Source organism: Bos grunniens, chromosome 22 (genome assembly GCF_055505025.1).
Source record: "Bos grunniens cultivar Pamir isolate PY7600 chromosome 22, Bosgru_T2T1.0, whole genome shotgun sequence".
In the NCBI taxonomy this organism is placed as follows: domain Eukaryota; kingdom Metazoa; phylum Chordata; class Mammalia; order Artiodactyla; family Bovidae; genus Bos; species Bos grunniens.
This window is the reverse complement of record NC_141186.1, coordinates 8,137,125-8,163,465: the sequence shown is the minus strand read 5'-3', so window position 1 is coordinate 8,163,465 and position 26,341 is coordinate 8,137,125. Positions and strand designations below refer to the sequence as shown.

At 36.5% G+C, this 26,341-nt stretch overlaps 1 protein-coding gene across 50 annotated transcripts in view; it reads left to right on the top strand.

Moving 5' to 3' along the window:
• The window catches only part of CLASP2 (cytoplasmic linker associated protein 2), a 174,938-nt gene that overhangs the window by 51,451 nt on the left and 97,146 nt on the right, over positions 1 to 26,341 (top strand). For all 50 annotated transcript variants that reach the window (XM_086365750.1, XM_086365748.1, XM_086365744.1 and 47 more), the window contains 3 exons: positions 4,587 to 4,733; positions 22,123 to 22,202; positions 25,054 to 25,146. In XM_086365750.1, the coding sequence (XP_086221876.1) occupies positions 4,587 to 4,733; positions 22,123 to 22,202; positions 25,054 to 25,146 (320 nt within the window). The remainder of the gene's footprint in view (positions 1 to 4,586; positions 4,734 to 22,122; positions 22,203 to 25,053; positions 25,147 to 26,341) is intronic.

The window sequence follows — 26,341 nt, the reverse complement described above, 5'->3', positions numbered from 1 at the left end:
CTTATTTAACTTATATGCAGAGTACATCATGAGAAACACGGGGCTGGATGAAGCACAAGCTGGAATCAAGATTAACGGGAGAAATAATCAACAACCTCAGATATGCAGATGACACCACCCTTATGGCAGAAAGTGCAGAAGAACTAAAGAGCCTCTTGATGAAAGTGAAAGAGGAGAGTGAAAAAATTGGCTTAAAGCTCAAGATTCAGAAAACTAAGATCATGGCATCTAGTCCCATCACTTCATGGGAAATAGATGGAGAAACAGTGGAAACAGTGAGAGACTTGATCTTGTGGGCTCCAAAATCACTGCAGATGGTGACTATAGCCATGAAATTAAAAGACGCTTACTCCTTGGAAGGAAAGTTATGACCAACCTAGACAGCGTGTTGGAAAGCAGAGACATTAACTTTGCCAACAAATGTCTGTCTAGTCAAGGCTATGGTTTTTCCCGTAGTCATGTATGGATGTGAGAGTTGGCCTGTAAAGAAAGCTGAGCGCTGAAGAACTGATGCTTTTGAACTGTGGTGTTGGAGAATACTCTTGACAGTCCCTTGGACTGCAAGGAGATCCAACCAGTCCATCCTAAAGAAAATCAGTTGGGTGTTCATTTGAAGGACTGATGTTGAAGCTGAAACTCCAATACTTTGGTCACTTGATATGAAGAACTGGCTCATTTGAAAAGACCCTGATGCTGGGAAAGATTGACAGAGGGAGGAGAAGGGGATGACAGAGCAGAAGACGGTTGGATGGCATCACTGACTCAAAGGACATGAGTTTGAGTCTTTTTTGTACAGTTCTTCTGTGTATTTGTGCCACTTCTTCTTAATATCTTCTGCATCTGTCAGGTCCATACCGTTTCTGTCCTTTATTGAGCCCATCTTTGCATGAAATGTTCCCTTGTTATCTCTGATTTTCTTGAAGAGAAATGTATATGAGTGCATAAAACTGTAGAGTTCTGATTTTTTACCCCTATTGGGTTGGGCTCCTTCATCATTATTAAAAAGTCTCTAGTAATGCTCATTCAAATTGCTTTGTTTGAAATTATTATATCTACACGAACCTTTTGGTTCAAGTTTATAATGGTCTGTTTCTTCCTTCTACTTTTAACTTTTTTGTGACCCTTTTATGTAAAATATCTCTCTCATTTAAGCAACCTGTTTTTAAATACAGGTTCAGTCTTGGTCTTGTACTTGGACTATTTAGTTCATTTACTTTTAAAGTAGTTACTGGGTCTGGAAACGGAGCCCCGCCCCGTCGTGGTCACGTGAGCCGCTTGCGCGTCACCTGACGCTCTTGACAGCCTGCTGTGGGCGCCGAGTCAGCTGATCTTAAGAGTTGTGCTGCGTGCCGGCTGGTCCGGAAAATTTTTTAAAAAATAAAAAAATAAAGTAGTTACTGATATATTTGATTTTATTTTTCCTTTTTCTTTTATTTCTATTTTTATCCTCTGTCTTTTGTTGTTTGCTAGTTTTTTTCAATTAATCAGTTCTTTCTTGTTTTATTTTTTCTTTGATTTCTTTTTTTATGTCTGTGTTTACTCTTATTTCAGTGGTTACCCTCAAGCAGGGGTAGGGATACTGTTGCTTGCAGGCTAAATCCAGTCATCCTCCTGTTTTTATACATAAAATTTATTGAAACACAGCCACACTCATTTGCTTACATATTGTTATCATGCTTTAACACTACAGTGGCATAATTGAATAGTTGCACAGAGAGACTACATATATGTAAGGTTTGGAAAGGTTATAATATTTCCTATATGGCCGTTTAGAAAAAGTTTGCCTGTTTCTATCAAGTTCTTAAACTTGATCTTGTATCAGAATCTCCAGGAGAGTTTGTTAATCCAGAGTTTCTGATTCATTAGATTTGAGTTGGGGCCTCATCATTTGCATTTCTAACAAATTGCCAAATGATGGTCAGCTGCTGGCCTGAGACAACATTTTGAGTACCACTGCCTTAGAAGTTACAATCTTTGTAACCTCTCGCAAAGTTGCATCTTTGGCTTGCTGCTGCTGCTGCTAAGTCACTTCAGTCGTGTCCGACTCTGTGCGACCCCATAGACGGCAGCCCACCAGGCTCCCCCATCCCTGAGAGTCTCCAGGCAAGAACACTGGAGTGGGTTGCCATTTCCTTCTCCAGTGCATGAAAGTGAAAAGTGAAAGTGAAGTCGCTCAGTCGTGTCCGACTCTAGTGACCCCATGGACTGCAGCCTACCAGGCTCCTCCATCCATGGGATTTTCCAGGCAAGAGTACTGGAGTGGGGTGCCATTGCCTTCTCCGATCTTTGGCTTACTGCAACCTAAAATAAATCACTGTGTTTACTACTTTCACGTTAATACTGAAAGCTTTAGAACCCTTTAATTTTGCTCACCTCTTAGCACTATTTTATATCAGTCTTAGGCAACAACTCAAATGTCTATCGACAGTAGAATGGATATTAATAACTCGTGGCACATTTCATGCACTAAAAAACTTGAAGCAATGAAAATTTGTCTTCCAAACATTTTATTGAGTGAAAAGAAACTAGGTACTAGAGTACCTATTATTCAATTCCTTTTGTATAAAAGTTCAAAAATGGGCAAAACTGACTAGACTAGTTAGCTTTGATAGACAATAACGACTTTAGGGCAATTCAGTGAGGGTGCTTAGAGAATATTGATAATGATCTACTAGTCTGGAGACTGGTTACACTAGCATATTCATTTTGTGAAAATTAATTGAGCTGCGTGCTTTAATTTATATACTTTTCTCTGCCTTGCTTTGATAAAAAGGGAAAAATTAATTTCCTAATAGTTTTAGAATGTTAAGAGTTAATTATTTTTAAGTGGTGGAAGTATTTACTCATTTCAATTCTTGTGTGTGTGTAGGAACAGAGAGCACTGTTTCCATGGGAACTTCTGGCTGCTCAGTGTTTTAGTACCTCTCGCTCTGTAGATTTGTGTGTATACCCTGTCCTTCTTAGCTGCAGTTTTTAAAAATAGGGTGGTGGTCCCCCCCCCAAAAAAAAGAAGATTTATTTGAGATTATATTAATGTTTTTTAACAGAGCAGTCTCCATAGATTTAATGGATCCAGACTGGCTGCCAGTAGCATATTGCTAAAATATGTATATATTTTTTAACTAAAAGATACATTTTTCCTACAAGTTGTACTGTTTAAGAAAAACACTTGCTGAAGTGTAAGGTGGTTTGTATTAGGGTATCTATTTGATTCTTTTTTTCCCAGTAAATAAAACAGTCTTAACACTTGTCTGGTATTTTTTTAAATACATTGAGTAGTTGGACTTGCAGTGGTTTGTAGGGATGATTCTGTTTTACCTGATTTGGGTGTTTGCGTAGGTAGGCGATGCAGACTGAAAGGAAGAGGTTCTGGCATATTGATCTGAAGCCTCTGGTAAAGCTGCTTCTCTGCCTCACCCATCTTGTTTGTCGTGGTTGGTTTGTGCAGGGTCCTAGAGAAAACCATCTTCTCAGACGAGTAAAATGCATGCATCTTGTGATTTGGAGGGTGGGTTGGGGGTGGGAGGGTTCATTTTATACGAGGAGGTTATACTAGTGTAGTTATTCATAAATAGTCCAAAAGGAGCTTTGTAGAATATTTTTGAATCTTTGATGAGAACACATTGTTCAGTTTGGTTTCTGTGGCCTAAAAAAACAGCAAATTGTAAGATTACAGAGTTAATTATGCACAGTAACGAGCGCTGTGATACTCCGTGTTTTACTGATGCAATAAGAAGCACTCCAGCAGAACAAACATTGCAAAAAAGGTTATTTTTTTCTTTGTATAAATTTTCATGTGAATTAAAGAGAAGGAAACATATTTAGGTTTATAAACCTTTAATTTTGAACACGCTTGAAATTTTTGTTATAGACTTAAGGATTGCAGCTCCATGGAGAATTTTTTTAAATACATGGAGAATTTTTACCTTTCATCTGGCAGTAGCTGCCATAAGATGATGTCACCTTGTAGCTGATTGGCTGTTACAGCACCTAGGGCAGGGAAGAGAAAGAAAAATGCCGGCACAAACCTCAGTGGTGGTTCTGTGGTTGTTGCTGTCTATTTTTGATAGAATCTTTGATTAGTATCAAATCTATTGTATTTGGCCATGTGAACTATCCAGAGCATCCTAGGGTGAGGGAAATTAAGAGCTTTCAGAGGAATGAGGCGACTGATTTGCAAACGGATCTGTGATTGTAAGTTGCAGAATCTGGGTATAAGAAATAAGGCAGGGTGTGCTGGAAGATGCACTATGGGAGGAGCTGGCAGAAAATGCTTGTATGAGTAGCAGAGAAATGAAAAATGCTTCTTACTACTCAGCGTTAATGTGTTTGGTTTTATGTTTTGATATGTTTTGATTTAATATAGCTAGGTAAGAACTAAGATAATATTGTAAACTGATTTTAAATTACACTGGGTTATTTTATATAGTGTTAGTATATAAATGCTTATTCAGAGGAGCTTTATTTTGTATTATCTATCTTAGAAAGTAATGACTTTATACATACCTTTTTTGATTTTTGAGTTTTATGGAAAATTGAGCAAAGCTTGGTTCTCTTAAAATACATTTTTCTGACACTTTGTGCAGATAAAAGCTTTGATGATGAAGAATCAGTGGATGGAAATAGGCCATCATCAGCTGCTTCGGCCTTCAAGGTTCCTGCACCTAAAACATCCGGAAATCCTGTCAACAGTGCAAGGAAGCCTGGTTCAGCAGGTGGCCCTAAGGTTGGAGGTAATGTAAATCCATTTCAAATCTGATGTGCTTGCCTCATGCCCTTGATATGGCCACACATACTTAGAACTACAGAGGAATATGTTTATTCATGACTGCAGCAGGATTGCAGAGCCAGAGAATCTGTTGCAGCACTCAGAAGAATGCGGTGCCTTTCCGAAAACATTTAAAATATCGTATATTGATATTTCCTGTCAGAACATATGTGAATTTGTGTTTTCTTGAGATTATTTATTTTTCAGATGCCATAAAAAGAGATTTAAGGGCGTGTTAGGGGTTTGGGTCTTTTTGTTTTCAAGGAGAAAGGTTTTTCAGAATTTGGCTGTTTTCAGGTGCTTTAGTTGTTAAGGAAGTACTGATTCATATAACGTTCATATACATTTATCTAGGGCAGAAGTCTAAAATACTCTAACATTGGAGAAATGGTTAAAGATCCTGGGTATTGAATAATTTGTCACAATAGGAAATGGGTGGTGGTCAAGTAAAATTACCTCAAAAATGTTTCTTGGATTAAATAATAATAAATAGGAAAAACCAGGTTTTATGGCAGTTATACAATACATAGTATATTCTTTGATCATAATAAACTTTTTAGCATATTTTTTATCTTTGAATTTTTTATGAGTATTTTTTTCATCCACTAATTAGAAAGCTGTATTTTTAAGGTGCTAGTTTTGCCAGGTTTTTACAGTAAAATGAATTCTATAAGAAAAACGATAAATATTTAATGCTAAAAAGACAGTAGTTTCTTTCTCTTTTTTTTATTAATTAATTTATGTGTTATAATTTAGAAAAATAGATTTTTCCTTGTTTATGATAGCTAGTGGGAAAAATCATAGTCTTCAGGATTTTGTTTTTCCTCTTTTTGTCTACAGTTCTTTTATTAAAAACAAAAAGGAAAGAAAAATAAACTGTGTTTTGACCAGGTTCTATAAGTTGTGTTTTCTTGATCTTTCTATACAACCAAATGTTATTTTCTACGTCATAGGATATTCTAAACATAGTAAAACTATTATAAATATTTCATCTTTTAAATATCCTTAATATTAGCAAGAAAGATGGTATGGTATGGTATATACATGTATATTTGCATGCATATAAATAATTTCTTGATATTTTGAGTAATTTATACTTTAGTATTTAATCATTTTCTTTTTGTTTTGCAATTTTAGGAGTATATTCTCATTCTGTAGTTGTTATATCCTATTACATGATGTCTAGTATGGATTCTTATCTCTGGTATAAAGTTAATGACATTCTTGGTGGCTTACTTTTGTAACAAATGGCTACCTTCACTAATTACACGGGGAATATGTTTTCTTTATTTTGACTTATAAGTTTCCAATCTGTGATATTATGATAATTATTTTATGAAATTGTCTTGACTTAAAATGGATTAATCTTTAAAATGCATTGTGAACATATTTACCATTTTTGTGACTCTGAGCCAGTGGTTTATAATTAGCTGTGATTTTCATGTTTTCTTTTCTTTGATGAAAGTTGAGATTGTAGTTTACCTACTAAAAGTCACTTAATTCTGATGTTAATCAAATTGATAAAATCAGATTTCTTTTTAAAGAAGCAGAGACTTTTTTAACACCATACTCCCTTCTCTGATTTGTAATCCTACCAGATAGAGGAGTGTAGGTAGCTTTCAGGATTGTCATCATTAATCACTCATACAGAGGATGCTGTCTGTTTTGGTGGTAGCCCTTTTGATAAAAACAAGGGATATACCTTCGTTTTTCCTTCATTCCTCTCTTCCTCCTCCTCATTATTTTGGCAATAGCATATTCATTCTGCGGTTTTTTGCTTGTTTGTTTCTTTTGTTTGCCATAGCTCATTTAGGTTCCCTGCCCATTTTTCTATCTAAGAAAAAAACTCTTAGCCAGAAGATACTGATATTGCTTCAGAAATTAATGCTATTCTTGGCTGTCAGTCCTTCTTTGAAAATATGACTTTCAACTTTTTTGTTCTTGGCAGAGGCTTACTGATTTTTAAATGAGTTGCAGATAGTTTTCTTAAGAGTTGTAGAATCTTTGAGTTAGAAGGGACATTGGGAGTCATATAGTTAAATTTACTATTTAGGTATAGCAGTCCCTTTCACAGTATTCCTGATACGTGGTTGATTATTCAGCATATATTCATGGATTAAATTTGGAACAAAAACCATCTGCAGTACCACTACACAAGACAAAATCAACTGTACTTTGTTCTAGTTATTTTTATAGTTACTTTTCCCATTATTTTTACACATACAGATATTTTCTTAGGAGGGCAGGATTAGCATCCTTCATTACATAGTTTTGTATACGTTTTTTCTTTATATTAATACTTAACCCTGACCATTTTCTCATTGTCTTAAATTACTAATTTAAAACTACTCATGGCTAAATAATATCTAGGCTTGCTTTCATGTTTTCTGCTGTCATAAGCCATCAGTCTCATGTATATATTTCAGCACATCTCCTGCCATTTCTTGGAATAAATTTTTAAACTACTGAATCAAAAGGTGCATTGATTGCTTATGCTCTTTCAGTTTGGCATAGTATCCTTCATAAAAGTTAGAAGCCATTTCAAATCTGGATAATTTAAATTCTTGTTTTATATTGCTTAAAAATCTGCTCCTTGTAACTTACGCAGAGAAGGTGGATTATTTGTTAACACTATACTTTCAAATACTTGAGGGTTGTCCTGCCTCTGTTATAACTATTGCATTTTCCTGACTGTACATATTATTTCTCATAACTTTATATGGAATAATGGTGATTCAGTCCAAGCATTTTGTTTTCTACTCCATGGTATTTAATAAATAGGCATGATTAGTTCCTAATTGAAAGGGTACAGTAGGTAGAGGTATATAATAGTGGTAGAAGCCAATCACAGTTCACTGTGTTTAACAAATTTCTTTTCAGGTAAGATTCCCAAAATAAAAATAAAGTGAGCTTCTTTAGAACCCTGACTGAATCTGCTTTGAAGTTTTGGAGTTTAATTTACTTCTACCAGAGATATATGTCGAGATTAAAGAGGTTTATGCTATTTTTAGCAAAATATCCTATCCAGTTAATTAAAGTCAGTAGGACCTGTGTTTAATCTTTAGTGTTAGTTTTGTTTTGTTCTTTGGCTTTATGTGCCAACATGTTCTCATACTTGGTTCTCTAAACCAAGGAGAATTTTTTAAAAAGATTATGGGTTGCTCCATATCAATATACCATTGCTATGAAAATCCATATTATGTGGATATCAAAAGTATCTTTATGCTTTGAAAATCAGAATAAAGATAAATTGAATTCCCTTTAATAGTCCATTTTTCTGAATAACATTTGTGATTTCATAGTAGGAATTTAGATAAACACATTTTCCCTTCTTTTGGCTTAATGGCTTCAATGCAGTTGGTGAATGTACTTGATTATTTCAGATATTTACATTTTTATAGTATTTCAGTCAATAATTTTTTTCAAAAAAACCTAGGGGCTGTTTTTATGTATGTTTTCATTTAAACCTTGAATTTAATAAAACTCAAGTTTTATTAAAACTCTGATTTAGCTACTTTATTATCTCAGTTTTACTGATAAGCAAACTATAATTTGGTAAATTTAAGCAACTTGAACTGGTCATGCTTTTAATAAGTAGGTGAAGCACAAAAAGCATTTTGTTATATTGCCACCAGTACTAAGCTCACTAAACTTTAGATCCTAAAGTTCTGAGATTAAAATCTATAGGAATCATCACTATTTTCAACATCCACAAATCAGTCATTTTAAGCCTCAACTAGTGTGATTCCCAACAAAGTAGAATATTTGGAAATAAGCAAACTAGTAATTTTTCATTATAAATGGAAATGCTTTTTTTAGTGTTTTCCTCTTTACAATTGCCTTTTTAAAGCTTATCTTCTGAGTTATAATGTCCCTATTCCTGTACCAATTATTTTGGCTGCTATTCCTTTTTAAAAATAAAAATTGAGTTAGATGATGATATAATTGTTCTTATTTATAATTCATACCAGAATTTGAGGTTAGTGATTTTGTTTATAATTCATACCAGATTTTGAGGCTAGTGATTTGTCACCTGTCTTGCTTATCTTACCTGTTTTATTATTTATGTCTAAATATCTATTTTCCACAGATTATGCTAATCATTCCCATTTATTCCTGTCATGCAGACAGCAAAGTTGTTTTCCCTTTTAAACAAAATCAAGATTATGAAAATTGGTATATAATTAATAAAACAAATCTCATAGAATTTGTTTAATCTTGAAATCTGAATTTTTGATTTGTAAACCTTAGTTTCTTGTTTTTGAAATTATATAAAACCAAGTAACTTTCCTGTTTGTGTATTTTGTTTTGCTTGCTTTCTTCTTCTTTTCTTCCCCCTAATGACTGGGAATGAGACTACCCAGAAGATTTTAACCCTAAAGTTATCTTAAAAGGTGGTACAACCCCAGTTCAGATGAAGAGACTCATAAGTAAATGATATATCCAAGACCAGGTAGTTACTAGCAGAGACAAGACAAGAGCCGAGTGTTTGGCCCACTGTCAAGGGCTTTTTGGATCATCTCTGGATTATCTCCTCCCTCATACTACATGAGATACATATTTCTTATTTTTATCCTATGTAGCAAAACACTATTACATTTGGAATTTAGGGATTGGTTCTGTCTTAAATTACTGTGAATCCCCTCTCATTTATTCATAAGAAGCCCTGGTGCTATCTCTCTTAACTTTGGTTTTAAGATAAATATGATTTGAATAATTAACTGATAAGTAGTTAAATATAAATCGGTAAGCTGCCTAATTAGCTGGTATGTCTAAAAATATATGTGTTTTGCTCCAGTTATTTTCTTTTACCTCAGTTTCGTCTTACCTGTTGTGCAAAACTTGAAACAAATTTCATTGTGCAAAGTTTATTTTATGAAGCTTTCAGAATATTTAAGAGAAGGGAGGAAGTAGTATAAACAACCAGACTATTTTGATTGAAATTAGTAGGCATATTGAAAACCCACTCTCTTCAGAGATAAGTTATTGTTCTTGTCTGCATCTTTGCGTAGAGCCTGCTATGTGTAGGGCTTCACATTAGCCACTGAGCAGACCATCAGAATGCTCAAGGGAAAAGCAAGTGGAAAAGAAATGACAATATCTGTCCATGCTCATTGTCCCACCAACTAGTGTTAGTGCTTGTTAGTGTTTTGGCCTTTCCATGCTTCATTTGCCTATACTTCTTGACTTGAGATTTAAGTGTTAGAAAACTATAGTGTCATATATAGGTAGGCAAATTGACTTCAAAGCTTGTCTCAGAAAAAAGTAAAATGTCACTAACATAGGTCACACATGGGAGGGACTTTTTCCATTAGTTAGACTTGTTATACTTGGTCCATATAAAGTAGAAATTTTTAATATTGATAGGTTATAATTCCAAGCTTATATTTATCACATTATATTATTGAATTGATAAACATTATTTCTATGATGACCATGTTGTACATTTAATTTTTTAATTAAAATTTTAAATTTCTTTTTTTAGAATTAATTTTTACTGGAGTATGGTTGCTTTACAATGTTGTATTGGTTTCTACTTACAGCAAAGTGACTCAGCCATATGTATATGTGTATCTCCTCTCTTTTGGGTTTTCTTCCCATTTAGGTCACCACAGAATATTGAGTAATTCCCTGTGCTCTACAGTAGGTTCTTAGTAATTATCTATTTTATACACAGACATTTTCCCTTTTTAGAATCAGTTTTTGTGTTTCTTAGTAATGCAATGCATAGCTTGATTTTTTTTTTTTTTTTTTTAACGTAAAAGGCATGTTGTTGTTGTTTGGTTGCCAGGTCATGTCCGACTCTTTGCCACCCCATGGAAAGTAGCCTGCTAGGCTCTTCTGTCTATGGAGTTTCCCAGGCAAGAGTACTGGAGTAGGTTGCATTTCCTTCTCTAGGGGACCTTCCCGACCCAGGGATTGAACCTGCATCTCCTGCATTAAAGGCAGATTCTTTATTGCTGAGCCACCTGGGATGCCCATGAAAGACATACTGACTGTTAACAAGTCTAACATTAGAAAAATGTTTAGAAAAAAAAGTTCATAATATCTTGTCTCTAATCTCTTTGCCCTAAGTAGCCAGTATTATCTATGATATTCGTTCCATATCTTATTCCATGTTTATTTGTGTAGGTATTCAGATTAGATTTTGCTCACATTAAATGTGCTCGTAAACACTTTGCAACTTGCTTCCCCCCCCCTCACAAAACATATTTTCGTTTTTTTAACATCAAGAACGGGAGCTATCACATTTTTTAAATAATGTAGAGTATTCCACATTATTGATGTACCATGATTTAATAAACCATTTCAGTGTCAATGTCATTCAGGTTGTTCACAACTTAATGCCATTACTAAGAATGCAGGTCTCCATGTACTTATGTATTTGGACCTTCTGGTGCTTCTAATCTGTAGAATTGTTCTATTTGTTGTTGTTTAGTGGCTAAGTCATGTCCAACCCTTTTGCAACCCCATGGACTGTAGCCTGCCAGTCTCTTCTGAAGAGAATACTCTAGGTTACCATTTCCTTCTCTAGAAGGAAATCTGTAGAATAGACTCCTTTAAATAAGGTTGCTTGTGTTTCATTTTAATAAAGACACTCTTTTACCTTCTCCAGCATTGAATAGAACAGCTTCATTAATTGTCATTTTGGTGAATGTCATTTGGTACCGCTTTCTTTTAATTTGCATCCACCTGTCCAGCCAGGCAGCAGTGAGCAAATATTTACTGAAAGCTTTTTCAGTGTGCTGCTACTTTTTTAATCTCTAGGAAATATCAGGGAACGGAACCAAGACCTGTCCTCCTAGAGTTTATATTCCAGTTAAATTTGGAATATTTGAATTTATTAATGGGAATTAGCATATTCTCTTGTATGAGTTATAATTTATTATTTTCCCATTTTTAAAAATTGGAATGTTTTATCTTCTCAACAGTTTGTTACAATTTTAAAAATATTAGGCCCTTTATGCTCTTATTATAAGTCACAAATATTTCCTCAGTCTCTCTTTTGTCTGTGGCATTTTTATATCAAAATTTTAAAATTTTGTTTTGGTAGGTAAAATATCTGTCCTTTTTTTTACTTCCAAATTTCCTATCTTGTATAAGGACGATTTTGACCAGTCCCAAAAGTTTATACAAATAGTCTAATTTATTCTAAAACATAAAATTATTTTATGTTTAGTTCATTCAGTATATCTGAAATTCTTTTGTATAAGGTGACAGTATATTCATTTTAATTTTCTCCTCAAGCATGGACAAGTTGTTGTCTTTACAATTAGATGAAACATTCTTTACTCCATTGACTTGCGATAACTGCTAACTGTGGATTTTGATTCCTGTTGTTTCTTTCCTTTTTCCCTGATGTTAATCCATACTTACTGTAGCTTTTAGTGAGCTAGAATTTATGTAGTTTTTTTTTAATGTAGCTTTTATTATGAAAAATTTTTAGCATATAGCAAAGTTGGCATACCACAAATAATCATCACCCAGATTTAACAATTAGCATTTTGCCATATTTGTTTTAATCATCTTCATATAGATATATTCCCATAAATACTTTTTTCAAAACTTAACAGTTGGAAAGTAAATTGTCAACATCAGAACATTACAGCCATAAGTATTTAATATGAAGCTTCTAATTCTTAAAAATGTCTTCCTTATAACCGTAATACCATTATCATATGCTGGAATAGTTCATAGTAATTTGTATAAAACAATTCCCTTACCAATTTTTATACCACAACATTGACTTTTTTAAAAAAGAGTCTAAGCCAGTTGTCTTTTAAGATTTTCCCATATTGTGGATTTGTCTTGATTTCTCTGTGGTGATATTTAACTTGTTCCTTTAAGCCCTTTTATTTTCTGTAAATTTATTCTTTTAAATTATACACCTCCTTTTAAGCACTTCCATTGTATACTCAAATTTTCTCAAATATCCTAAGAATATTTTCAAAGAACAAGTGATTCTGTGGGGCCTGAAAGAAAAATATACTGTTTCTTAGCTCAGGAATGCCCTCTTCTGTTGGTATCGTGAAATGCAACCTCTTTTCTAATAAATACAAGGGGGTTTTCTATTATACTTCTGATTCTATGACACCTTCTTGTTTCAGGAGAACCCTTATCTTCTCTTCCTTTATCCACCAGGCTTTGAAGGGATACCCACCTCATCTAGATGCTACTTATCCCTGGTTCTGCAAGGAACCGTACTTGATACCTGCGTGCTCCTCCGCCGGGATCCTCCTCTTCCATACAAATTCCTCATATTTTCTCTCCAGCAAGGGCTCTGTAGTTGACATTGCTGGTTTTAGGATGTTTATATTCCCCATTTATTTATAATGGGACAATTGAAGTTTGAAGTGAGAACGTGTATAACAAGTTATGTGCTCTGGGCAGTTTTGTTTTCCTTTTTGGTCTCTCTCTGCGTTTTGGAGTATTTCGTAGAACATTTGATTTGAAATTGGATGACTACCATTTTACCCTGCGAATCAGAATGTCTACTGTTAAGTTTTAAGATTGCTTTTTAAAAAAGTTTTAAAATTTCCTTTCAAGAGGAAATAACTTTTTTGAAATGGATAATCCGTTATCTCAGTCTTTTGTTGAATTTTAGGACATCATTATTGAATTACTTTCCCTGTTAATCTGAATCATTTCTTTGTCATCTTTCAATTTTTTTTATACATTTGTGAATCTATTTTTGAGGTTTGTATTGTGTCTATCCCTGCACTAAAACCTAATTGTCATCTTCATCTTAGTTTTGTAAGTCTTGATTTCTGGTTGGGCAAGTACTTCTACCTTTTACTTATAAGGCTTGTTTCAACAGTTCTTGGCCCATTGGTCTTCCAAATAGATTTTAGAATCAGCTTGACAGTTTCCACAAAAAGTCCTGTTTGAGGCTTGATTATGGCAGTAGTTTGGGAGGACTGGACATCTTTATGACACTGAGATTTCCTGTCCATGAACACAGAGTATCCACTAATTTTAGGGTTCTTTAATGTCTCATTAAAATTTAATCGTTCTTCCCCTCACAATTTTTCTTTTTTTTTTTTTTGTTTGGTTTTTTTATTTCTAGTACCTGAAAACGTTTCTCTTTTATAGAAAAACATAATATTTTGTTAAGTTATAAAACTTTATTGAAAAAAAATTTTAAAGGCGTGAGTAAATGGACATGCTACTACATTCCTGGATAGGAAAACAGTATTACAAAGATGTTAAGTCCTCCCCAGATTCATCAGCAGAGTCGATGCATTTTCTTTTCTTTTAAATAGAAGTGTATTTGACATATAAGATTAGTTTTAGTTGTACCACATAATAATTCAAGATTTGTATATATTGCAAAATGACCAGCATAATAAGTCGAGTTAACATCTTTTACCATACATAATTGCAGAACGTTTTTTTTCTTGTGATAAGAACTTTTGATATTTACTCTCTCAGCAACTTTTTTTTTAACTTAGTTTTATTTATTTATTTTGCTGTGCTTACTTGCAGCGTGTGGGGTCTGGTTCCCTGACCAGGGATCGAACCTGGGCCCCATGCATTGGGAGCTCAGAGTCTTAGCCATAAGACTACCAGGGAAGTCCCACAACTTTCAAATATGCAATATAATATTAACTGTAGTCAGCATACTGTACTTTGCATTCCATGACTTAATTTATTTTATAATTGGAAGTTTGTATCTTTTTACTCCCTTCGCCTATTTCATCTACCCCTTGCCTCTAGAAACCACCAATCTGGTCTCTGTATCTGTGCTTTTTTTTTAGTTCACAAATGGCAAGATCATACTGTATTTGTCACTCAGAGTAATTGCCCTCAAGGTTCCTCAGCATAGTATTTTTTAATTTAAAATTTCTAACTTTGTTGCTTGAAGCATGGAAATTAAATTAATTATATTTTGATTTTACAACTAGATACCTAGATAAAGTTTAATTTTTAGATCATTTTACTATATATTGTTTTGAGCTTTTTATCTACCCCAGAGTTTGGTAAATTATAGCCAACAGCCAAATATGTCCTTGCTATCTGATTTAAGAAATAAAGGTTTATTGAAATGTAGCCACACATTCATTTGTGAAGAGTTGAGTAATTGCACCACACTCCGTGAGGCCTAAAATATTTTTTATCTGGCCCTTTTCAGAAAAAAAAGCCAACCTCTTATTTAGATAAGCAGACCATCCTTAGGTAATGTTTTGTTTTCTTCATTTTCAGTGCATTGACTTTTTACACTTGTGTTCTTATTTAAAGATTAATCTTCCTAAGTGCACAATTAGATTTACAGTTCTTTTAAAACTTTGAGGATATTAACGTACTCTCTGGCTCCCACTGTTGCTTTGGAGAAGTCTGTTCCATTCTAGGTGATCTCTTCTTTCTCTGGTGACTGACTCTTTGGTGTTCTGCAGTTACGCCACAGAGTTCTAGGCGTGGGTTTCTTTTTCATTGTCTTGTTTGGGTTATGTTGTGCATCCTGACTCTATAGATTGCTGGTTTTCATGAATCTTGAAAGTTCACAGCCATTATCTTTTTGTGAACATTTCCATTCTCTCTCTCTGAGGCACTCCGATTAGATAGAGATTAGAACTTCTCGTGCTGTCCTCCGTGTCTTTTCATATACTTGCGTTTCCCTGTTTCTTTTGGCCACATTCTGAGTAGTTTATTCAGGTGTATCTTCTAGTTCTCTAAATATTTCTTTTGTTTAATCTTTCGGTCAAAGTTGGTTTTGTTTTGTTTTAATTTAAATAGTTGTAATACTGCATTCTCCTCCCCCCCAAATTATCTGTTTATTCCTGTTATCTTTTGTTGATTGGCATCTTTGTGATTCTATCCATATTATTTCTTTAAGCATTATACCCTCATCTACTAATATTCTGTAGTCTGTAACTTGGAGAAGGAAATGGCAACCCACTCCAGTGTTCTTGCCTGGAGAATCCCAGGGACGGGGGAGCCTGGTGGGCTGCCGTCTATGGGGTCGCACAGAGTCGGACACGACTGAAGCGACTTAGCAGGCTGTAACTAGGCAGTTCTCATATCTACACTTCTAAAATTCTGTTCTCTGTTCCCTATGACTTAGTTCACAATGGTTTGCCCTCTTGTGTACAGTCATCCCCCAGTATCTATGAGCGTTGGTTCCAGGACCCACCACAAATACCCACGTCATCGGATACTCAGGTCCCCTAGTCAGTCCTCCCTATTTGCAATTCTGCACCCATGGATTCAGCAAACCATGCATTATGTAGTACTGCATTATTTATCTTAAAAAATCCTAGAGTAATTCCTTTGTGGTTCAGTGGTTAGGACTTTATGCTTTCACTGCCAGGGGTCCAAGTTCAGTCCCTGGTTGGGAAACTAAGATCCTGCATGCCATGCAGACAAAAAAATAAGTAAATAAAACAAAGTGTAGACCTCAGTATTTTTAAAAAACTAAATTCTAAAAAACTATATGTAAGTGGACCCTTGCAGTTCAATTCTGTTTTGTTCAAGGATTCAACATATTTGAACTTTGATTGTCAGTTCATTGCTTGAACTTGGTCCTTCAATTGAATTGGTCCTTCAGGTCCAAATTGAAGATTCTAGAAGCTTTCCTCAGAGGAAATTTATTTATGCTACACACTAGAGAATCACCAGATAGGGACCCCTTCAGCCTACCCTAGGTCTTGTCTCAACTAGAATTCTCAGTTACTCCTCTCCACCTCTTTCCTGGTAAGTTCACTTTTCAATAGGGAAAGCTGCAAAATTGTATTATAAAATGAGCAACTGTCAGCAATGAAAGCAGCTTTTATAGCTCTCTGTGCAGTCTGCTGCAGCTTGCCCTCTAACCACAGTAATTCACATGTCTCCCACATACAAAACGGTACTCGTGGACATTTCCCAAAAGTCTCATCCTAATTATACCATTGGCTTAAAGTCCATCATCTTGTGATCTGCCTCAGGTCCAGATGCATGTGAGCCTCTGGGTGGCTCCTCTCCATCCTAAGGCCTCTGAACTAAAGAGACATCTACTTATACCCCACGTAGTCAACATGTAACGGTGGTACCGGCATGGAAAAACCGTAATAGACACTCTCATTTAAAAGGGGAAGGAACAGGAACGTCCTAACAGTCACTGATCTGTAGCATTTTGAAGTCCTGCAGGAATCTGCGGTCAGGTTCCCTTACCTCAGGCATCGTGAATGTTCCGTCAAGAAGGTTTCATTCTCTCTTTGGGTATGCTTCTCTGAACCATTGTTTTCCTCTGTTGTTGGTTGCGCCCTGGACCCTCGGCTCTGCCCCCCAAAATCTTTTCTTCTTTTGCCTAGAAGTGTCTTATGTTTTCAGCTGAGTATCTTTTTCAGCCTACTTCCCTTAGAAAGTTGAGGATCCAGAAAGCTCTTCTGTCTTTTCATAGCACTCTTCAAAAGCATCAATGGTTGTTTCATTAGCGTAATTCTCTTGAAAAATTATGGATGTTTTATGAATTTTATCAAGGTTCATGCCATACTTCCTTCCATGTTGTTTTTCCTGCATTTATCTTTCTCTTCAGTGCTAGTCGCTTCATTGTAGCGTGGGAGGAACCTGCCTCTTTCCACCTCTAAGACTTTGCTGGCCTTGCTCCTGTATCTAAAACATGCTACTTTACCCTTGGCTTAATTCACCTTTGTATCCTTAGTAGTTAAGGACTGGCAAGCATGAAGTTTTCTCTTTATACTTGAACCTCTAGAAGTAGTATTTGGGGATTTCTGAGAGTGCCTGCTCTAGCCAGTCTGGCACACGAGAAGCCATGCTGTCTCCTGAATGACAGTACCCCTAATCGCCCTTCCCCTCCCTGTGCCTCCCAGTGCAAGTGATTACCAGCTTAGAGTAGATTCTGGAGCAGGGGTCAGCAGACTATAGTACACAGGCCAAGTCCAGCCAGCTGTCTGTCTTTATTTCATCTATGAGCTAAGAATGTTTTCTACATCTTTAAATGACTAATAATATTCAAAAGAAGAATAATATTGTATGACATGTGAAAACTGTATCAAATTCAAATTGCAGTAGTCTGCAAGTAGAGCTTTATTGGAATACAGCCTTGTTCACTATTTACATATTGTCTGTGGCTGCTTTTAGGCTATAATGGCGATTATAGTTGAGAAATTGCAACAGAAACCACATGGCCCCCAGAGTCTAAAATATTTACTCTCTAGTCCTTTACAGAAAAAAAATTACTGACCTCTGTTTTAAAGTGGTTAGACAACTGTGCGGGCTTCCCTTGTAGGTCAGTTGGTAAAGAATCTGCCTACAGTGCAGGAGACCTGGGTTCGATTCCCAGGTCGGGAAGATCCCCTGGAGAAGGAAATGGCAACCCACTCCAGTATTCTTGCCTGGAGAATCCCATGGACAGAGGAGCCTGGCGAGCTATAGTCCATGGGATCACAAGAGTCAGACACGACTTAGCAACCAAACCACCACCACCACCGCTAGACAACTGGGCAAAGCTCTTCTTTTCTGTTTCAGCTCATTAACATTCTCTGGTGTGATTGTTAACCCAGTTACGTTTGAAAGAGCTTTAGTCAATTTGGAAGCCAGCTTTGCTTGTCCCTTCAGCCCAACCTTTACCTGTGCTCCTGCTTTCAAACTTAATTTATCTAAATACGTCTCCTTGGTGTGCATGCCCATTCTCCTTTTCTTGCAGTAATATTTGACATGAAAGCCCATTACTCTTTTTTACTTTCTTCTGTGTAGTTATTTCCTTGCTGGTGCTAAAGGGATTTTGTGGTTTGTTTAGGTGAACTTTTTAAAGTTGTATCAGAAGATGAAATGTTGAATGTGAAATGAAACAATTGATTCAACAGTTTATTTCCTATGCAGAGATCCTTTTCCTATAATACTTTGTAGGCCAAACACTCAAAATGAAGGTGAGGAAAAAGATTAGGCAAACTAGGTTTATAAAAAGGTCTCCTTATAAGACATGTGAGGTGTAAGAAAGGTTAGAATGCAGAGCTCAGCATGGCCTCTATCTTCACACCATTAGCAGCACTTCTGCTTAACCACAGTGATTCTCAGAAGTAAGAGTAAGGTAGATTAGGGTCAGCTATTCAAACTATGTAAATTCTTACCAATATTCGTGTCCAGGTTTAGAGACCTAACTGTCATATCTGAGATAGTCCTAAGGCTGATTTGTCTCTGTATCTCTGCAGGACTTCTTTTTTAAAATTTACGTGTTTGGCTGCACCGGGTCTTAAATGTGGCTCATGGGATCTTCTGGCTGTAGTATGTGAACTCTCCTTATAGCATGTGGGATCTAGTTCCCTGACCAGGGATTGAACCTGGGCCCCCTGCATTGGGAGCACAGAGACTTAGCCACTGGACCATCAGGGAAGTCCCTCTTGTGTCGGACTTCTAAAAGCCATTTAATTTCTGCTCCCCCTCTATTGTCCACTAGCTTATTTGACCCTACTCATAATAAGACAGAATTTACTGCATAATCAAGACATTATGATTGGAGTAAAAATTGTGACTTTCAAACTTAGACTTTCCTATGTATGTCTTTAGTCATTGGCACTGGCCTTATCAGGGTTTAGTCAGATTCTCTGCATTCCCTTGAGGCCTTTGGCATTTGTTGTGGCTGGCGGGCTGATGTATGGGCATTAGCATTCTGTTGTACATATGACACTTGAGTAAATTGCATATACACTGTGGTGACTCTTCATACTGCACTCCCCCTTCGCATCTCCATTTGTCAGTAGAACTTTCTGCTTTGCATTCTTGAGCACACTAAGGATAACTGGCTGTGCTGTGGTGTTTCTGTGCAGGTCTCCTGTACCAGCTGGGATGTATACTTTACAGGAGTCAGATATTGGTTCTCAGACTTCCCTAATGGTTGCTCAGTTGCTCTTAATATTGTAACAAAGTATTTTGCAAGAAATGGTATTAACATATAAAGGAACAAAATATATTAATAATTGTGGAAAGAAAGTTGTTATGAAAACTGTGTTGAATGTTTAGGAACTACTGGATAAGGTTGTTACTCAGTTGCTCAGTTGTGACTCTTTGCAATCCTATGGCTGCAGCACAGCAGGCTTCTCTGTCCTTCACCATCTCCTGGAGTTTGCTGAAACTCATGCCCATTGAGTTGGTAAGGCCGTCAAACCATCTCGTCCTCTGTCGTCCCCTTCTCCTCCTCCTGCCTTCAGTCTTTCCCAGCATCAGGGTCTTTACTGATAAGTTGGCTGTTCGCATCAGGTGGCCAAACTATCGGAGCTTTAGCTTCAGTGTCAGTCCTTCCAATGAATAGTCACGGTTGATTTCCTTTAGGATTGACTGGTTGGATCTCCTTGCAGTCCACGTGATTCTCAAGAGTCTTCTCCAACACCACAGTTCAAAAGCATCAATTCTTGAGTGCTCAGCCTTCTTTATGGTCCAACTCTCACATCTGTACATGACTACTGGAAAAATGATGGGTTTGACTATATGCACCTTTGTCTGCAAACTAATGTCTGCTTTTTAATACACTGTCTAGGTTTGTCCTTGTTTTCTTCCAAGGAGCAAACATCTTATCATTTCATGGCTTCAGTCACTGTCTGCAGTGATTTTGGAGCCCAAGAAAATAAAGTCTCTCACTGTTTCCATTGTTTCCCATCTATTTGCCATGAAGTGATGGGACTAGATGCCATAATCTTCATTTTTTGAATGTTGACTTTTAAGCCAGCTTTTTCACTCTCCTCTTTCACCTTCATCAAGAGGCTCTTTAGTTCCTCTTCACTTTCTGCTGTTAAGGTGGTATCATCTTCATATCTGAGGTTATTGATATTTCTCCCAGCAATCTTGATTCCAGCTTGTGAATCATCCAGCCTGGCATTTTGCATGATGTATTCTGCATAGAAGTTAAATGAGCAGGGTTACAATATACAGCCTTGATGTACTCCTTTCCCAATTTGGAACCAGTCTGTTTTTCCATGTCCAGTACTAATTGTTGCTTCTTGACCTACATACAGATTTCTCAGAAGGCGGGTAAGGTGGTCTGGTATTCCCATCTCTTGAATTTTTCACAGTTTGTTGTGATCCACACCATCTAGCATTGTCAAGGAAGCAGAAGTAGATGTTTTTCTGGCATTCTCTTGCTGTTTCTATGATCCAGTAGATGTTGGCTATTTGAACTCTGGTTCTCCTACGTTTTCTAAATCCAGTTTGAACATCTGGAAGTTCTCGGTTCACATACTGTTGAAGCCTAGCTTGAAGGATTTTGAGCATTACCTTGCTAGCATGTGAAACAAGTGCAATTGAACGGTAGTTTGAACATTCTTTGGCCTTGCCCTTCTTTGGAATTGGCATGAAAACTTACCTTTTCCAGTCCTGTGGCCACTGCTGCTAAATTTGCTGGCATACTGAATACAGCACTTTAACAGCAGCGTCTTTTAGGATTTCAAATAGCTCAGCTATAATTCCATAACATCCACTAGCTTTGGTCGTTGTGATGCTTTTAAGGCCCACTTGACTCCACACTGCAGAATGTCTGGCTCTAGGTCAGTGATCACACCATCGTGATTATCTGGGTCGTGAAGATCTTTTTTGTACAGTTCTTCTGTGTATTCTTGCCATCTCTTCTTAATATCTTCTGCTTCTGTTAGGTCCATATCATTTCTGTCCCTTATTGTGTCCATCTTTGCATGAAATGTTCCCTTGGTATCTCTGATTTTCTTGGAGAGATCTCTAGTCTTTCCCATTCTGTTGTTTTCCTCTATTTCTTTGTATTGATCGCTGAGGAAGGCTTTCTTACCTCTTCTTGCTGTTCTTTGGAACTCTGCAGTCTAGTGGGTATTTCTTTTCCTTTAGCTTCTCTTCTTTTCTCAGCTATTTCTCAGACAACCATTTTGCATTTCTTTTTAGGTTAATTAGTGGCTTTTAAGTAAGTACTGCCTACTGAGTTTACTTTTTGATTGTGTATATACAGTAAGAGATCTCTATATATGTTTGAAGTTAATTTGAAGACCCTCATTTTTTTCACATTTGCTTTCCTGACCACTGCAGCACACATGGATCCTTTATCTCACTTATTTGCCATCAGTAGTGACATTGTCGCTTAAACTGTTCCTCTTTTTAAATGTTTATCCTTTTACCTGTATTTCTTGTGTCCTTGCTGTTTCGTTGAACGAAGGGTGAGAGGGTTTGTATAGTTTGGATTCTTTTACCAGCCTCGTCTAGTATCTTATAGAGAGTTAATCAACTACTACTAAGTACCTTCTCTTTTCTGAGAAGTTGAAGAGTTTTTAATGTCTTCTTGTAAAATGGGATGTCTCAAAATTATGCCTTTTTCATATCAAAAGTTAATTTTTTCATGGCATTCATGGTGCTAAAATGCTTAAAAGTAAACTTAAAAAAATTTTTTTTTTCTTTTTAATTATCAGGTGCTTCTAAGGAAGGAGGTGCTGGAGCAGTTGATGAGGATGATTTTATAAAAGCTTTTACAGATGTCCCTTCTGTTCAGGTAAGGTTACCAGTAATGTAGCATTCCCCATTCATATTCTATATTATAATCACTTGTTTTTGTCCGTTTTTTCAAATCTTTTTTTTTTCTGAATTGACTGCATAAATAAAATACTTGACTTACTATTATCAAATTATTATTTATTGGTACATTTGGATGTTCAAGTGATTTTTCAGTGAGGCTGAGATAAAATTAAATCCATATCGTTGAGTCATATTACATTACAGTGTCTCAGTATATCCACTGTTTTTTTTAAAGGTGCTTGTAAACAGTGTTCTTTCATTTTTTCCCCCCTATCTTTTTGTCTGCTTCATCTATTTCTCCTCTACAGCTGCATCCTTCTTTATTTGACTGTTGAATATTTGAGATTTCTTAAGGGTTTAGTTTTAGGCCTCTCTTCTTACTCTCCATTTTCTTACTAAGTCACTTCCTTCAAATCTATGGCTTTAGTTCCTGCCTTTACATAGATAATGCTTAGTTTTTTATCTCTAAGCCAGACGTCTCTTTATTGTGAAAGTAATTTTTCCACCTATTGTTTCTTTACATCTCCTTTTAGATGTCTCTGAGGCATCTCAGGTTCAACCTGTGCACAACTGGATTCATGATCTTCTCCTTTCAAATGTACTCTTTCAGGATTTCATGTGGAAGCCATTACTGAAACAGTTACAAAATCCAGACACCTAGAAATTATTCCTACTGATTGCTAACTTAGCAGGGAAAGCAGGAGGCAGGAAAGGCTTAGACACTCCATTGATCCTTCTCTAACAGAATGTTATCTGGTCCCCCTCTGACCTCTTCCACCTTGTCTCATGCCTTGCTGCTGTTGGTATTCTTGTTTCTGGCAAGTTTCGTTTCGTTTTAGGTAAAAGGGGAATTTAATGGCTGATGAAAGTGAAAAACATAACCAGGGCCATTTTGAGGTATCCATGTATACCACTCAGATGGTATCCAGGACCCTGTTCTTTGTTAGGTCTTATTTCTGGACCCTTCTACATTGTCTTCCCTTGCAGTCAGCAATATGGCTATAGCTGTTCAAGCCTCAGACCCTCACTACACTCTGTCTCTTCTCCTGGTTGACCATGTAAAACTTGTATTTCATTCTAATCGAACTGATTTGGGTCACATGCCCACTTCTGAACCTTGACTGTGATGTAGAGAAATCCTGCGTACTGACTGACTTAGGCCTGGGTCACTGGTTCTTTGCCTGGTTTCCTTTGCACTCTTTACTACTGTACTTGGCCTTCTCTCAGTTTCTTTCAGGGCTTTGGCACATGCTGTTCACTGATCTCTGTTTTGTCTGATGATATCTGCCCCAGTTTATGTTTGACTTTCCTCACTGGTTCACTTCCCTCTTATATGTACACTTTCATGACAGTGTGTAATTCTCCTTGGTGGTACTTTCTATTTGTAATTTCATATTTTATATAATTTGATTAATTCTTTTCTCTTTTGACTAGATTATATGCTGCTGAGACAAAAACCATGCCTATTTTTTGGTAACCATAGTGTCCTTTATGCCTAGAATACTGCATCCTTGTTATGTGAACACTTGTTAAGTGAGTGAAAGGTGTTTGGCAGTTAGCTCCTGAGGGAAACAAAGTGAGCATCTCTCCTGGCTGCTGTCTAGCATGGACAGGGGTGGAGGAGGTATTAACCTAAAACAAATACGTATCAACATATGAATGCAATTTAGTTCAGTTCAGTTCAGTCGCTCAGTCGTGTCTGACTCTTTGTGACCCCATGGACTGCAGCATGCCAGGCTTCCCTGTCCATCACCAACTCCTGGAATTTACTCAAGCTCACATCCATTGAGTCGGTGAGCCATCCAACCATTTCATCCTCTGTTGTCCCCTTCTGTTTCCCAGCATCAGAGTCTTTTCAAATGAGTCAGTTTTTCATATCAGGTGACCAAAGGATTGGAGTTTCAGCTTCCGCATCAGTCCTTCCAATGAATATTCAGGACTGATTTCCTTTAGGATTGACTGGTTGGATCTCATTGCAGTCCAAGGGACTCTCGAGAGTCTTCTCCAACACCACAGTTCAAAAGCATCAATTCTTCGGCACTGAGCCTTCTTTATAGTCCAACTCTCACATCCATCCATGACTACTGGAAAAACCATAGCCTTGACTAGACGGACCTTTGTTGACAAAGTAATGTCTCTGCTTTTTAATATACTGTCTAGGTTGGATAACCTTTCTTCCAAGGAGTAAGCGTCTTTTAATTTCATGGCTGCAGTCACCATCTGCAGTGATTTTGGAGCCCCCAAAATAAAGTCAACCACTGTTTCCCCATCTATTTGCCATGAAGTGATAGGACTGGATGGAGAAGGAAATGGCAACCCACTCCAGTATTCTTGCCTGGAGAATCCCAGGGACTGGGGAGCCTGTTGGGCTGCCGTCTGTGGGGTCGCACAGAGTCGGACACGACTGAAGCAACTTAGCAGCAGATAGGACTGGATGCCATGATCTTAGTTTTCTGAATGTTGAGCTTTAAGCTAACTTTTTCACTCTCTATGAAATCAATAGATTTGTTATATACCTGAAGTCATTTAGAGGAATCATTCCTATTTTTACTAATCTGTAGGATATTTGTATTTCATTTTTAAATGACAAAGCATTTCAAGAGTGTATTTGAAGTTACTTATGAGTGGAGAAAATACCCTTAACTAGGTAACTGGTAAGGAAGATAAAGTATTTTATTTTATTATTGTTTGTAATGTATTTCCATTCTTCATTTTAAAAATGGTGCTAAAATGGGAAAAATACTGTTAAATGATTATTTTAAACATCAGGGCATCATTTTGTTGTGGCAAGAAATATTAATGTTATCATTTTGCATCTTTTCTTTAAGATCTATTCTAGTCGAGAACTTGAAGAAACGTTAAATAAAATCAGGGAAATTTTGTCAGATGACAAACACGACTGGGATCAGCGTGCCAATGCAGTAAGTATTCTATTTTTTATTTTCTTCTCTCTCTCTTTCCTCCCCACCCCGCCGCCACCCCAGTGTTCTTTTTCAAAATCTTGGAAATTTAGTAGTAGTACTATCTGGTATTTGCTTGTGAAATAAAGTCTGATAAGTAGTATTTCACTCTGGAAAACAAATTGAGATATTAGGCCTTTTTCAGGGTGCATTTTTTTCTGTTTTGCTGTTCAGGAAGAGTCTTTCTCATCCATTTGTTACTGTCTCCACCTGTGTTACTTGTTGAGCTTCCCTGATGCCCCAGTGCCGTGGCTTTCCTTTGGGTTACATAGTTGTGGAGTAAAGGGAACCCTTGGGCACTTTTGGTAGGAATCTAAATTCATAGGGATGGCATTAAATCTGTAGATTGCTTTCATAGTATGGCCATTTAACAATATTCATTCTTCCAGTCCAAGAGCATGGGATAGCTTTTCATGTCTTTGATTCATCTACAGTTTCCTTCATCAGTGTGTTATGTTTCTTAGTGAATGTCTTTTACCTCCTTGGTCAGGTTTATTCCTAGGTGTGTGTGTATGTAATATATATGTAATGAAAGTGTTAGTCCCTCAGTTGTATCCAATTCTTTGTGGCCCCATAGACTGTAGCCTGCCAGGCTCCTCTGTCCATGGAATTCTTCTGGCAAGAGTACTGGAGTGGGTTGCCATTTCCTTCTCCAGGGCATCTTCCCGACCCAGGGATCAAACACAGGCAGATCCTTTCCTGTCTGAGCCACCGTGGATGTGGTTTTAAAAGATTTTTTTTTTTTACTTTCTGATATTTCATTGTTAGTATAAAGAAATGCAACTGATTTCTATATGTTAATCTTGTATCCTGCTGCTTTGCTGAATCCATTTAGTAGTTGTAATCGTTTTATTGTGGCATCTCTAGGGTTTTCCAGAAAATCATGTTACTTGCATGTGATGGCAATTTTACCTCTTCCCTTCCAATTTGGATACCTTTTATTTCTTTTTCTTGTCTGATTCCTATTACTAAGAGTTTTAATAAATCTTGTGTTGAACCGAAGTGGTAGAGTGGGCATCCTTGTCTTGTTTCCGATTTTAATGGCAGTGTTTTCTGCTTTTTACCATTGAGTGTTGTTTGGGTTTGTCATGAACCATTGGCTGTGAGTTTGTCATAAATAGCTTTTATTGAGATATGTTGAGATATGTTTCTTTTA